Source organism: Phalacrocorax aristotelis, chromosome 13 (assembly GCF_949628215.1).
Source record: "Phalacrocorax aristotelis chromosome 13, bGulAri2.1, whole genome shotgun sequence".
Lineage (NCBI taxonomy): Eukaryota > Metazoa > Chordata > Aves > Suliformes > Phalacrocoracidae > Phalacrocorax > Phalacrocorax aristotelis.
In genome coordinates this window covers 11,248,018-11,262,798 of record NC_134288.1, presented here as the reverse complement: position 1 = coordinate 11,262,798, position 14,781 = coordinate 11,248,018, and the positions used below count along the sequence as shown (strand labels likewise).

General features: G+C 47.2%; 1 protein-coding gene across 1 annotated transcript in view; it reads right to left on the bottom strand.

The window, feature by feature from the left end:
* Positions 1 to 14,781, bottom strand: part of KCNQ2 (potassium voltage-gated channel subfamily Q member 2) — a 77,507-nt gene that overhangs the window by 40,560 nt on the left and 22,166 nt on the right. Inside the window, exons 2-9 of the mRNA XM_075108701.1 lie at positions 12,427 to 12,517; positions 11,022 to 11,148; positions 9,672 to 9,847; positions 8,389 to 8,514; positions 5,957 to 6,067; positions 5,169 to 5,264; positions 4,373 to 4,467; positions 991 to 1,020 (exon numbers count right to left, since the gene is read on the bottom strand). Of these exons, the coding sequence (XP_074964802.1) occupies positions 991 to 1,020; positions 4,373 to 4,467; positions 5,169 to 5,264; positions 5,957 to 6,067; positions 8,389 to 8,514; positions 9,672 to 9,847; positions 11,022 to 11,148; positions 12,427 to 12,517 (852 nt within the window). The remainder of the gene's footprint in view (positions 1 to 990; positions 1,021 to 4,372; positions 4,468 to 5,168; positions 5,265 to 5,956; positions 6,068 to 8,388; positions 8,515 to 9,671; positions 9,848 to 11,021; positions 11,149 to 12,426; positions 12,518 to 14,781) is intronic.

The window sequence follows — 14,781 nt, the reverse complement described above, 5'->3', positions numbered from 1 at the left end:
AACAGAGCTTGGCCCACAGTCTTGAAATGCAAGCCATTTATTCCCCATCTTAAAATACTGACTTGACTACACCTTCAGATACCCACCTCACAAAATATGCCTGCGATTTGAAAATCTACTCTTTTATGCAGAACCTGAGATAATATTATTTATCATGAATCTTATATAGCCATATACAGGTCTTTGCATTTGGATCGGACCCAGAAGGTTAAGTCCCAGGCTGGAAAACGGGCTAATAACTGCTTGGCTCTAGGTCGGTCTTGGAAGAAAAAACCTGAAATAGAAAAGTCCTGCTGAGATGGGACATCCTTTTCCCAAAAATCAGACTGGATTGCTAGAAGAAATGAATGATCATTTCAGTTTAGCATTCCAGATCTCTCTCTCCCCTCCAGACTTGTCCTCAAAAGCAGGCACAGCTGCTACTGTGATTGTATTCTGTGCTACCAGTGGTGTGTCCCATGGTGCCACCACACCAGCAAACTAGCATTCCCTGGTGGGCACAGCTCCTACAGCATGAAGTGAGATAAATGGCACAATGAAGGATGGGGAAAAAGGGCTGGAGAAAGGGGAACACACTGGAGTGACGGCAGAGGGACAATGGAAGTATGAACGGGGAAGTTTTCTTATGAAGCACTGTATGAATTGGAAGAGGTTGGTAAGACCATCTAGAAATCATCCCTAAAAAAGCAGCTTATCAAGAGCTCTCCCATTCTCCTTCCTTAAATCAACATTTTGGCAGACAGCTTCCCAACAGTTGTGTGAACCAATAGCTAAAATGTACATGGAGGTGCATGGAGTTAGTCTGTAGGCAGCAGGATGGGGAGTCTGGTTTGGGCTTTCACTCACTCCTTCGAAAAAACTGATCTTCAGATGTTTCTTTTTTTCTTTTTCTTTTTTTTTTTTTTAATTAGAGGCTTTGCATGTTACAGTCCCAAACGAAGAACAAGGAGTGACATGACACACAGTTTCAGAGTCACATGCACTTCATACCTGGAGGCACCATACGTTTGCGTTTGCGTGCTTTTCAAGTGTTTTCACCAAAGAAAACCAAAGGGATAAGAAAAACAGGGGGGGAAGGTGGGGCAGAGGAAAGGGGGAAAAAAAAACAGAATAAAGAAAATTAGCATATGAACGAAGTGCATCCCTGGGAGCAAATGCGCTGTGACCAGGCTTACAAGTGAGCATGGAGCGTGGGCTGAGCTTGCTCCCACTGCAGCCAGCCCCGAAATCACTGCGCACCCATGTCACCCTCGGGGACAGGCAGCTGGCACCTTGCTCCGAAAGCAAATGGGCACCACAGAGCAGGGGAAATGCGGGGGCCTCTGAGAGACCTTTTGTGAGACAACCACAGCCCTCGGTCCCACCAGCCAGGGACTCCTTGGGCTGGGCTGCCGACTTGGGCATCATGTGCCGGTGGGGTTTTTTTAGTGAAGACCAAATATACGAATGTAGTTGAGATCAAGGCCCTGTTCTCACAAGTGACAATGAAGAGCAGATTATTTTTTTTTCAGCAAAGCCAGTGGCTGATACATAATAGGTTACGATGTCTGGGCACAGCAAGCTATGCATGCCTTACAAGCCCAAACCGTATCTGCACATACAGGAGCCTTGGGCATATTTCAGATTTGGTTCTACCACATTTTGAAATGAAAGATTAAATCTAAACTACTCTCAGAGGCCACCATATTTTCCCCAAACAAGTGAGACTAGCTCTACTGCAGTGATTTGAGTGATGTTCTGGAGACACCTGAACTCCTCCAAGGCAATTTTCTCATATCAAGCAGCCAGCCTTTTAGGAGATGCCTTGGGAAGAGAGGTAGGCTCAACTCACAGGGCTCCTGCTATGAGGAATAAGCAGCCCAGTGCTGAGCCGAAAGGGTGCCAACATAGCAGTGCCTGCAGATCACCCCCCAGGCACCCGGGAGGGAGACGGGGATATTGTGTTCCTCCAACCCACTTCCTAACCACGTTGTGTGTTTCAGCCGCATGTCAGCAGCCATCGCCTTAACGCGGCGCTGGGCTTGACATGCCGCGGAGGCTGCACCAACGCAGGGCTGCCAGTGCCCGCCAGCTAGCTTAGTGAAGTGGGTAGACAAGGATAGACGGACAGTGTGAGTGATGGAAGCTGCGGCCAGAACATACAGTTACCCCCTTTTATAATTTGTTATTATTTGTTATTAATTTATTATTAATTACCCCAATTAATTTATCTGACGGCATCCAAAAGAGGTTTCTTGGTAAAAAATTCAATTTGACTAACAGCTGAATCCATCAATGCACCCACACAGCTCACTCTCCCAGGTGAGGCTCACCTGCGCACAGACAGGAGCTGGGATTTAAGGGTGAAGCTGGCAGAGCAGAAACCTGTGCCCAGGGAAGGCCAGGGCGACGCCGCTGCTTGGGGTCAGCATTGGGAGCAGCACCTGCAGCGTCAGCCAGCAAAACTGCTACAACTTTTTCTTGCCTTTTTATTCAAGATAGCTGGGCTCTTCACTAAACTGCATTTTTTGCTCTTTCTCCTCCCCGGAGTTTTTATTTAGCCTCTTCAAGAGCTGTTTAGCTCAGTTTTCTTCCATATATTAACTCTATGGGAAATACAGGTTTTCACAAGCGGATTATGTAGCAAGTATTTACCCCAGCATGTCCTCATGCAAAAGGATGTCACTGTATGTCTGGCTGTGTGGTAAGTTCAGTCTTTCAAACAGCAGTAAAACCTGACAAAGTCCACCAAAATCAGCCCCTGGCTTTCTGTGTTTTGCAGTGGACTTTGGACCAGGCTCCAGTCCTCATCCTCTCCAGTAGCTGATCTCAGCCAGTGCTGCAAATGTACAACGAGACGGTCAAATACTGGGAGGGAGAGTTTTGATGTGGGGTGGGTTTAATGCTATTGGAAAACAGCTTTGTTCTGCTTTGTTGGGTTGTTGGTTTGGGATTTTTTTAAGCAAAATCTTGAAGTTGGTTCATAATTCTCTAGGGAAAAAGCAACCGATCAGACACACACTGGGAATGAATCCAACGAAAACTTACTGACCACAACAATGTGACTTCCAACGGGTTTATAAGATGGTTTAGCAGGCTGGCTGCTGTGTTTCAAATACAGACTAATGCTTACCCTAGGAAATATATCCAGGTTGTCCACCTGAAGGCTAAAAGGCACATGGGAAAAAAACAAAGGGATTCACACCTGCAGTGGCACAAGCCAGTGCTGGACCACAGCCCTGTTTGGGAGCCAGGAGATGGGGCACAGGGAGCCTCATCATGCCCAACAAAACCCCGTGAAGCTACAGGAATATCTAACCAACATGTTCAACTCCTGTACAAACCCAGAAAGACCTGGCTAGCCCCTAAAAACACGCCAGAAAGGGATGCACGGCCCTGTGTGCAATGCAGTGCAGTGTGGAGTATAAAATGAATGGCAATGCTTTGCAATCTAGCTTCTGGGGAAGCCTCCTCCTCGATGCCACCAACCCTGAGAGTGACGTGGGGGATGCAGTGCTCCCCCATGTCCTGGAGGGCAGCAAGGCATGGCAGGGGACTCTGTCCCCATCTCCATGAAGTTCCAAATCCCAAGAGGCTGTGAAATCTCCCAGCACTGCTATAACATGTATCATTTCAGCTGAAAAAGCTGCCTGGGTATGACGACGAGTTACATCTCCTTAAAGCAAGCCAGATGGATGCTGCTAAAACACAGCAGTGCTTTATCAGCATCATCCATCACGGCTCCGCTGTCCTTCCCTACTCGTGTCAACAGATCGTGATGCATAAATGAAATGCAAGAAATGGGAAAATGCTCATTGAATCCTGATTTGGTTTTCCTCCTCTTAGAGAAAAAAAAAAAAGGAAAGGAAAGGGTGACCCAGGGCAAATGCACCTGGGGAGAGAGCTGGGCTGGTCAAGGGAGGGACAGAAGTTTGCTGAAAGGCAGAAGGATCATTAGAGACCAGCTGGAGCAGCAAGGAGAGCCCAAGCAAGGGCACGAGGAGGGTGGCGTTTACCTACGATCCAGGGCAGCTCGGGGAGGGAGGTCTTCACACCTAGGCACGGCAACTGTCACAACACAATGCAACTACCAGTGGACGTGGAGGAATGAAGGTGAAAAGAAGAGCACATACACATACAGACATGAAAAGGAAAAAAAAAAACACAAGAAAGTTAAAATCAAGTCAAAAGAAACACACTCAAAAAAAAAGGCAAAAAAACTCCAGAAGAAAAAAAAAACATATACCAGCCCTTAAGAGCTCTTGAAATCAACTTTTCAACCTAAAAAAAAGTAAATAAATAACAGAACTATATATCCAGATAACAAAAATAAATATGGAGACAGTGGCATCACGAGGAAGGCAGTGGAAGAGAGAGGTTGAGGAGGAGGTACCTGTACATGGGGACGGTGACGGTGCGTTCGTAGTACTGCCAGGTGGAATGCAGGTCTGTCCGGGACAGGTTGGTGGCATAAAATCTCCAAGCCGCCTGCAGAGGAGACACAGCAGGATGGTGGACCCAGGCATGGCCAGCACTACCCTTGGTATTATAAACCTCAGCCAACACCAAGTCCTCCCTCTGTTTTCTGCAGGATGGGTCCGACATTTTGCTTTTTCCTCAATTTGATACAATTTGGGGTGATATCGCCATACTCCTGACCATGTAAGCCCAGCTAAAAGCGTTGTGGGTACAAGGCACTTGCTGTCAGGGTGGGGCCAGGTATCAAACAGGTGTCGTTGCACATTACAGTGTTAAAAAATTTGGAGAGAGAGGGGCAGGGGAATGTCAAATAATTCTAATTTCAAATCACCAAGGCCAGCCTTCTGTGCAGACATCTGTTATCGTGAAGAAAACGCTCCCAACTGTAACTTTATATCAGTATAAATATTCTCTTGGGGCGGGGGGGGGAAGTTTGGTGAAAACAGACTGTCCTAATGCATTTGTCTTGCTGCACTGGGCTGGATTTCGTTCCTTTTCTCCCCCAGATTGCCTACCACATATGCTATTTTCCCATGGCTGATTTCCTGGCGTTTATTCCCAGACAAGACCAGTCACCAGCTGCTGTCTCACACCTCACACACATGGCCTTGTTTTTCACCTGACTGTCTCCTCCCCAACTTCCAAAAGGCTATTAAGCCCCCCAAAATCAGGACAATGTAACCCCAAAGCTCCTTGGATGTGATCCTCACCTGAATCAGGCCCGCTGCTGGGTTTCGCCTCTTCTCAAAATGTTTCTGTCGATGCTGCTCTTGAACCTTCAGAGCAAACCCCGAACCCAAGATGCCCTGGCAAAGAGAGCAAAAATTTGCAGTTAGCAAGGTGTTAGCTAAGTCTTCACTAAAAAGTTGCAGCCAATTTTCCCTCCAAAGATTTGTTCTGGCTCATTTTTTGCTTGAAACATACAGGGGAAGGAAGGAAAAGCCTCTCTCCAAGGCAGCACTGGCAGACACAATCCCCACGAAGGGGCAGCAGTGGGGAGTGGGCTTTGCTGGCACTCACTGGAATTGCTGCTTTTACCAAACTACCTCCAGCCAGCTGATAAAATACAAAATAACCACACCGTGCTGGCATTCAGCAAATTATCCCCATGGGGAAAATCAGATCCATGCAACACACTGAAATGCACTGTGAAAGGGACAGGGGTAATTTTCTCAAATGGCATAACCACCCCTAGGGACAGCTGTTTGCAGGACAAAAAATGGTTTCACTTCAATAAATATTTGCGCGGTGCCAAATTTGAGTTTCCATCCCATTTGCTCATATACATAGTGCCCGAGCTGTGGATATTCTGACATGGTTTCCCCTCTCTTCCCCTTTTTTTTGACTCAAAGGTCACAGAGCAGTCGCAGTCGGGAGGTTTCTGGGTGTCTTGCACTGCTGGAGATAGCTGTTGCATGGCCACTGGGTCCAGCAGCCGGGGACGAAGCATGGCAGAGCTCAGCCCACCTCCCAGAGAGATGCTGCAGCCTCTGCTTACGGCAGGAAGGGCGAAGAAGGAGACGCCAATGAGTGTGAACGTAGCTGCCAGCAGCCGTCCGTTCCAGGTCTGTGGGTACTTGTCTCCGTAGCCGATGGTGGTGAGAGTAATCTGCAGGGAGGAGATCACCACACGGCCCTCGGTCAGCCAGCCTTAAAAACTAAAACAACACGGGCAGAACTCCCACGCCACCAGAGCGGGACATGGAAGAGCCAGGGTCACCACATGCCCTGAGCCAACCAAGTCGTGGTGCAGCTTGAGCACCCGGGAGGACCTCTGGTCTCTTGGGATGGGCACCTCTGTGGGAAGCAGCGATGTCCTGACAGCCAGGACAGCACTGCCACGCTCCCCACTCGACACACCGAGTTCTCACACCAGTCGAGAGCATTTTCTTGCCTTCGGCTGACACAGAGAGAGCTGCCATCTGGTGCAGAGGCTTGCGGCAGCTCGCAGCCTCCCCCAGGAGATGGGGTTGCGCCTTCGGCAGGGGAACCGAACCAGCACGGTTCCCCCAAACTCCTTCTCACCATCTCATGAAAGAAGGCAGGGCTATTTGCATACATAAAGACCTGACACTGTTTATTCCTAATCTTCCCAACACTATCTTCCAAGCACTGCCTATTACACAGTCTCCCTTCTTATTTAAAAACAGCATATTAGCCCAATAGGACACATTATGGCTTCTTCACACCTAATTTAGGGATGTTTTTTCCCCTCTTCAGTATTATTGCAATGCACTAAGAGAGTGATGGCAAGCTGCTGTGTGTGTTCTGGGGAAGAAGCTGAGAGATTTGTTGGAGACAAAGAATCTTCTGAACTCTAAACAGCATGAAAGGATGCATTTTCCCACTTCAGGCCATGGACATCACTAGTGGGAAACGTTGGGCATCCCCTGAGGCTTCCAAGAGGATTTGGAGAGCCTGGGACTGGCAGGGCAAGGCACAGGGGATGATCTGATTAAGAACATCTTTGAGACTTCTGCCCAATGGACCCCAACAGTCCCTGTGCCAAGTGGAAACTTGTCCCCATCCCATAGGTGGGACACGGACAGAGCTGGCCCCAGGAATGGCAGCTGACACCATGCTGATGTGGCTTTGGAAACCTCATGCATACAACTTAGCATAAAATCACTTTTACACAAATGGAAGTACGATCCCAAAGCGCCGTTTAATTGGACCCACTAAAAGCTCTATCAATTAGATACCATTTTGACAAAGCGGTTAGAAAATGCATCTACGGCTATTCCTTATTGAAACACAAAGTCAAAGCAATGCTCTCTCCATAATCACGGCAAAGTCGGTTTACAAGTTTTTATAATTTAAATAGATAACTACGTGGATTGGATCTGCTAAGACCAGACCAAGGGATGAGTTTCTGAACCTGAAATTTGATTTATTTTGCCCATCTCTTAACATCTGTCTGTACTGGACACGTGAGCTGGACAAGGACAGAACCTGTTTATTTTAATGAAGCTCAAATTTCACTCTGAGCTTCTCAGTGGCAAAACAGTCTGGTGTACCTCCATGTCCTTAAATGAGGCAGGTGATCCTCTGCCAAAGGCTCTCCTAGCCTGGGAAGCAGGAGGGATAAATCTGCATGTGGTTCTCCCGAGACTGAGCTCTAATCTGGGCTGTCATTTTTTCCTCATTGTTTATGTTCTAGTTACGTCAAATTGGGCTATGTTTTTATTTTTCTGTCATAACCAAGTGGCTTGAAAAGCAATTTACTGCTTCTTTCCCTTTGTTGTAGCAGAGGAGCTGCTTGATCAGCCGATTCCTCCCCAAGCCTGTTATTGGGATTTGATCGGATCTGGGATTTTCATTACATGCTTTGTAATCAAGGTCAAACTAGCACCACGGTGTCAGAGCAGAAGAACAATAACACAAGAAGATTAGAACGTCATTAATTCTCTCTTTGTTAATCGGGTAATCCAATAATTCACATGCACACACGCACACAGCGCAAACTAGAAGTATTGCCCTTTCCTCTTTGTCAGCAAAGATGTGAAAGGGGAGTGCTTTCAGCGCTGAAGTCTTTCTGGTACTTAGATCCTATTAATTTTATAAAATTTATTCCAGCCCGTTTAAGAGCATGCTGCCCAAATAATTAAAAGGCAGCAATACTTTAAAATGATGACCAAAGCACCCCATGGTGACCCGCATCTACTGTCACGACAGAGCTAAATCCCACGATTGAGAGCACACGAGTTCCCAGTTTCCTTGCAGCTCCAGCTAATTCAAGAAATGTGATCTTCTAACATTTTCTACTAGGTTTATTTAAGAAAAAGAGCTAAATGGAGTAGCCTGAAGCCACTTAATAAAAATGTTAACTAAGCACCCCATAAGTTGATTCCTCCTGTAAGTGATAGAAGATGGAGGGTTAATGGCCATTTTATTTTAATAACGAGCAGCTGTTCTAGGAAAATTACTTACCAGACCCCACCAGAGTGCATCTGCGTATGTATCAAAGTGCTCATTTTCTCCTTTCTCGGCCAAGTATACCAGGAAAGAGGCCAGAATGAGGCACAGGAAGCCAATATACCAGGCAGTGATCAGCTCCTACAAGATCATTAAGGGATAGAAGAGAATGATTGCAATCCTGGTGCTCATCTCCAAAAGCTGAATTAGTTGCTTGCGGCCGGATCTGAACTTTCCCTGCATTTGTTTAGGCTTTGGTTGGAGATCAGTAGTGCCACATTTTGAGATGGGACCATGCACTGGTGGTGGCCCTGCCATGCACATAGGACGATCCCTGTCCTGAAGACCCCATCATCTAAACACATACAGCAAATGGAGAAAGAAAGGGCGTGTTAATAGCTCCATTATTTCAAGATGTGGAACTGAGATTAAAAACAAACCAAAAAATATTTTTCCAGTTCACAGAAGGAAGTGGGGTTAAAACTGAACTGGGAACCCCAGAACCCTGGGGACTCTGCTTACAGCAGGTCCCTTCCACTATCTGGGAAGGAGCTACAAAGCTGGGGTCTGGACAAAATATCTCCCAATTTCAGGTAAGTTTTAATTCAAAATTCACAGGCGTTATTGTTTTTGGATGAATTTAATAGAAGGGCGAACAAGAGAACCCCACAAACTCCCTACGATTTTTACACACTTCTGAATAAGCTGGCTAAGCTTTTCAGGGGAAAGATTGCAGGAAAGAGGAGAAATGTTAAATTAATAAATTCAGCAGCAGGAAAGAGAAAAATGGTCAACAAACTCTTCCCAAAAAAGAGAAAGGCCAAAGTGCCTCACAGCAGGGATCGGTTCTGCAACTGGTACGTGATCTCACGTTGGGAAGAGGAACCCAGCACAGTAACCGTGTCTGCAAGAGGCTGCTGCTTGCAGGGTGCGTTTCAGAAATGCATCCGCTTCGAAGCTTGCGTCCTAGAAAAAGAGCTCGCAACAACACCTGTGCTTAACAAGGCTGCTAATTGCTAATTCTTTGAAATGAGCTGCATCAGTGTGCAGGTGGTCACTATGTTTAAGACATTCCCTGCAAACTTCTAAACATCCCTCTTTTCTCTCCTCTACTGGTTGGAGGGCTCCACTGGACCTTGTGTCTCTGCCTTTGCTTTGCTCCCCACGTTACTGTACGGTGTCTTTCCAATGTCCCCAGGCCTGGGATATGTTTCGGGTGGAGAACTGAACCGAAGTGGTGTCTCTGGCAGGGGGAAACACGAAGAGCGACTCAATGTCCTTGCTTAGGGCTTGCTCACCTTACTGTGTGCGTAGACAACAGAGCCCAGGAGCTTCCAAGTGCCGCCCCGCCGGTCCATGCGGATCATGCGCAGGATCTGCAGGAACCTCAAACTCCTGAGCGCCGAGGTGGCAAAGACGTTCCCTTGGGACCCCGCCGCCAGCACGGCGATGGATGCGATCAGCACCATGATGTCTGCACAAACAGAGGGCACTGAAAGCTAAAGAAGCGCTGCTGAACCACTACCAAATGGGATGGCACTCCTTCTGCCACTGGCAGCAGAAGGCTGTGCATGAAAGGGATCTTGCATCAGTTGTATCTTGTGCTGGAAGGACACAGCAAAAATCTTAACCTGGATGAAAAGGATCCACTACACACCTTATGGGATCATCTTAGTTTCATTCTCCATGCTCATCCTTCCCACAGAAAAATGTGTCAAATACTGCAAAGCCTGAATTTTGATACGATTCAGTGTTAACACTGCTAAACTGGATTAAATCCTTGCAAAATGCATGCCCTTTTTTAATCCACCACAGCTGCCTGTTAAACAGAACTGTCTAGAGGTGTGAATACCCTGTCTAAATTCGGAATGGAAACCTAGAGGTCCACCACAGCAATCCTAGGGTGCTCACAGACGAAGAAAGTCCAAGAAAAGAGCTGAGAAAAAAAGCCTTTGTATATCTCAGATTCAAAAATCCTGTAAACTTACCTATTCCCTAGTATTCCATGCAAATTTTATAGGAGTGTTTTCCTGTGGAATAAACTAAAATCCTGCATATGACCATTGCCAGCTCCCAGACATCTGAAAGCCGGCTCCATAGCGAATGGCATGGCCTCTCTGCCCACTCCTTACCCCATTAAAAATAACTGCTGTGCACAGATGGCCCCTTTCACAAGAGGATCGCCAAGTACTTTGCAAACAAGAATTAATTAAGTCTCATAACTCCCTTGTGAGGCAGCTCATCAGCACTGTGGAAGGCAAAGTGAGACACAGAGAGTTTCAGTGACTTGTGAGTGATTTGGTGTTGAGGTTGGACAAAGGATCGCAGGATCCCAGCTCCTACACTCAGCTTTTCCCAGCTAAACACCCTTTCAGTGGCTGTGGGTGGCTGTCAGCAATGCCTGGAGTACGCAGGGCAACGGGACGGCTCCCAGGTCTGCAGAAAACAGGGTGGGCCTCGCACAGAATAAGGAAAATGGTGGCTGTGGATTAGGACTTTTGCCTTTGCTCTTTCCCTTCTCAAGGTGATCACGAAGCAGCTGAGGATCAACCCCCAAAATGCACGTCAGAAACCAGAGCACTGTGCAAGCAAGTGCTTGAAACACCCATTTCGGTTTGGAAAATCCCATGCAGGGAGGCAGGTCTTACCGATGACGCAGAAAGGCTTGCGGGCAAATTTTAACCTTCCCCTCCAGCCCCGGTATCGGCAGCAGCAGCCGGCCGCCCAAATCCTCACAAAGTATTCGACCCCGAAAACCACAATGGTGACAATTTCCTGCGAGAGAGACAATGAATGCTGTTAGTCAAGAAAGAAGCGTGATGGAAAGCATGCTCCAGAATCAAATACAAACTCATAACCTAACCTCTGTACACCTCAGAAAATACACCGCAGAGCTGTCTGCACCAGGACTGTTAAATGGAGAGCCCAGGCTGGAAAGATTGTCAGATCTTCGCTGTTGGGTCTTCCCTCGCTGCGCCCTGGGGCGCTCAGACATACTGCCCATTGTAGCCTGTGAACTAGAGTTTTACGTCTTGCATATTGTGTTTGCGTCCCCCATCACAAGACTGATGAGAACCTGCTTATCTCCCCACCATTAGTCTCCAGGACTTGACTAGGTTAGTGCTGAGCAGCTCAGGGAAGACCAGAGATGGGAATCGCTGGCTATTCCATCCTAGGACTCTTCACAGGGGATTTGCGTTTTTTCCGTGGAAAACTGGACAGGTTGTCTCTGCGTGCTGGGCTATCTGGTGCAGGGGCAATGGAGCTCCTCTAGCCCTTGATGCCAAGTGAGCACGCCGATGCTGCGCATCGCAGCTCTTTCCACCGCCACCCGAATACCCTGCGCACGCTCCCTTCTGACTTCTTTGTGGCACTTGCCTCAGCTTCCTCATGTGTCAAACCTGACAAAGCCCTAATTAGCCTGCAGCGCCGTTTGATGTCAACGTAGGGCAGAGACTGGGGAATAGGAAGACAGACAAAAGGAAAGGAGACACGTGAAGCCAGCAGCCCCACAACGTGGCAGTGCATGCAGGATCTCTGCTGGCTCTTGATGGCAGAAGCCACATTGTCAGTGAGAGGGATGCCGGGCTATTTAAGGAACAAAACTCTGCAGCTTGATATCAGATCAAATAGTTGCAGGGATGTTATAGTGTGGGAGAGAAGGCAGCTATGTGGGCTGCTTCCTACACAGTGCATCCGCAGCTTTAACTTCTGGGAGCTGTTGGACACCATAGTTTAGGTTGGAAGGGACCATCATCAAACTGCTTTTCAGTTGGGATCAGTCTTGCTACTGTTTTGCAGTTGGAGGTAAATGCAGAAAAAAAGTTCAGGAAGGATCCTTAAAAATACTGTGTTCACAGTATTCCTGATACAGAGTTCTCCTTTTTTTATGTTTTCCCTATTTCTTACCTGCAGGTCCTGGTGGCTGTCTTCTCACAAGCAACAGTTTAAATTCTTGCCCCAGTGAAACACTCCCAACCTCAGTTTTTTATTGTGTTTTTGACTTTGTTTTAATGCCTCACCAATGGCTTCATTTGCAACCCCCCAACTTACCAGGATGTAAAGGGCCCCTTCTGAGCTGTTCTGGTACTCATCAATGGTCGAAAAGACAGACAGCACCAGGCAGGAGAAAACTAGTAGAAAACTATATAACACAAAAATAGAAAATAAAAAAGGGAACGTCAGCCTTCAGAGCAGGGGTTTTTCACATTTGCTCAAACTAGTCCAGAGAGCATTTTTGGACATGTTTACTGTGCCGCTGCTACAACACTGTGCAAAAAGAGAAAGTAAATTCCTGGATTTAAATAACTGAAAGGTTGTGCATGGAAGGACCCACTGGACTGTTCCCAGTTTGGCCAGCGCCAATCCAATTCCCCTCCCAGGAGCTCTGATAACCCCTGACATTATTTCCCCGAGGAACAATCAGCTCTTACTACAACATGCTTTCAACAAGCATGGAAACAAGCAGGGAAATGCTCATTTATTAACGTGATAGCAGGTGACCAGACTGGCCAGTGAGCAGGAGTGCAGGCTGAACATCAACCCAGAGAAAGCTCCGCTGATGCTCTGTTTATATATTTTCTTCCACAAAAGCTTACACAGGAGTGGGGCTGCATTTCCCACCCTTGCCAGGGTAGGAGATCTTGGGTGGATTTAATGTCTCTTTTTTTGGGCCGGTACTCCAGAATAACTCTTTACTACCTGGAAAGGCTGGCAACTTCCCAGATTTGTTGTAGTATCACTGGGAGGTAGATGCTCTTCTACGGCCAGACACAGGACACAGCAGGGGTTTGATCCAGTCCAAGGGAAGTGATCTTGGTGCTGTCAGTACCTTAGCATGAAGCCAGAGACACCGTGCCATCAGGGAGGGAGCTGGGCTGGCCTCTCTGTCTCAGCCCTGCAAGGACACGAAGGAACCCCATCCTGCTGGGAGCCTGGGGGACCCAGCTTTGATATCAGCTCGCTCAGCCTCTTTTATTTGCCACAAAAATGACAGGGGATCCTCAAAACCATCTTACAGTATGCATCCAGGTCTCATTGACATCTACTTCTACAGGCTGTCCCAGAAGCAGCCTCAGAAATGCCACACCACCCTGTCATTCACAGGCTGTCCCCATCAAAACTGCCCGCTCTGTGCTTTTCATTAATGCACTAATGCATATCAAAAGGCACAAAATGAATGACAGGAGCTCAACTCTCTTCTGACACTCGGCGCCTGAGTCCGCAGCTAGAGAGGTGTCTGCTCACGAATGGAGAAGGTTTCCATCAGCCCACGATGCCCACTGCTTACTCAAAGGAGGGAAATTAATTTACTAAAGATCGATTTACTGATACAATAAAATAGGCCAGCGCAGGGAGAAACTAAAAGCTGCATTCTTTAAAAGCATTGAATAATTAATCTGTCTGGCTTTGTCTCACATTCCTACAAACTGCATATTGAATATTTATAAGGTACGGTTCAGCTGGTGGGTGCTGTTCCTTTTTGTTGTATAAAGAAAAGGAGTTTCACACCACTGGGTCGTGCTTGTGGCTTTGCAATGACCATTAATGTCACAGTAACAAGTAAAAATAGGGGGATTTGCAGCATTTATTCGAACCACAGGCTGAAACATCCCTGCCTGCTGGAGGTAAGGGACCTTTAGAGTCATCTCAGCGAAGGCTGAGCTTTGCCAGCAACAAGATTAATTCAGTGCAGACCAGATAAAGACAATTGCCTGATTTCTCACTGCAAATTTCCTCTTCTCACACCAGGTCTGGTACCTGGAGACTTGAAACAATCTCAAAAGAGTAAGAAAACATCCTTTGCAATCCCAGTCACGATGTTCCTTAATGCCTTCTCTGGGTCTTACTTAAAATTTTTTCTCCCCAAGCTGGTCTTTTAAAACCCTTGCTATAAAAAAGCCAACCACAACCTGCCCTGCAGCCAAATGGACTCCATCCATCCGTTTGAGTTGCCTGGGCCAGGCCCTGGGGGCTGGAGACAGGACCCCACTGCTGCTAACACTGTGGCAGGGGAGACAGAGCCCCGCACCGCTGGAAGGAAGGAGCTGCAACCGGGTCAGGCAGCCCTGCTCCTGGTGTGGGCCAGATTTTGCTGCAAAATCCTATGTTGGAGTGAGAAACAAATGAATAATCAAAGAAAGAGAAGAGGAAAACAAAAAAAACCATAATGGAAAATCCTATATTTTCTGATTAAAGAAGTAGAATGTGGGTTGTATTTTTATGACCAAACATCACAATAAAATGCCTGAGGAGGTGCTGAGAGCAAAAGGCCAAATCAACGCAGACTTGCACACTGTGCTGGGGAAGGTGACCACTTCAGACAGATCCAGAATAAAGTCACTCTCAGATGATGAGTCCTGGCAGGGACAAATGTCATGAGAAAGAAGATTCCTGTATGTTAGATTT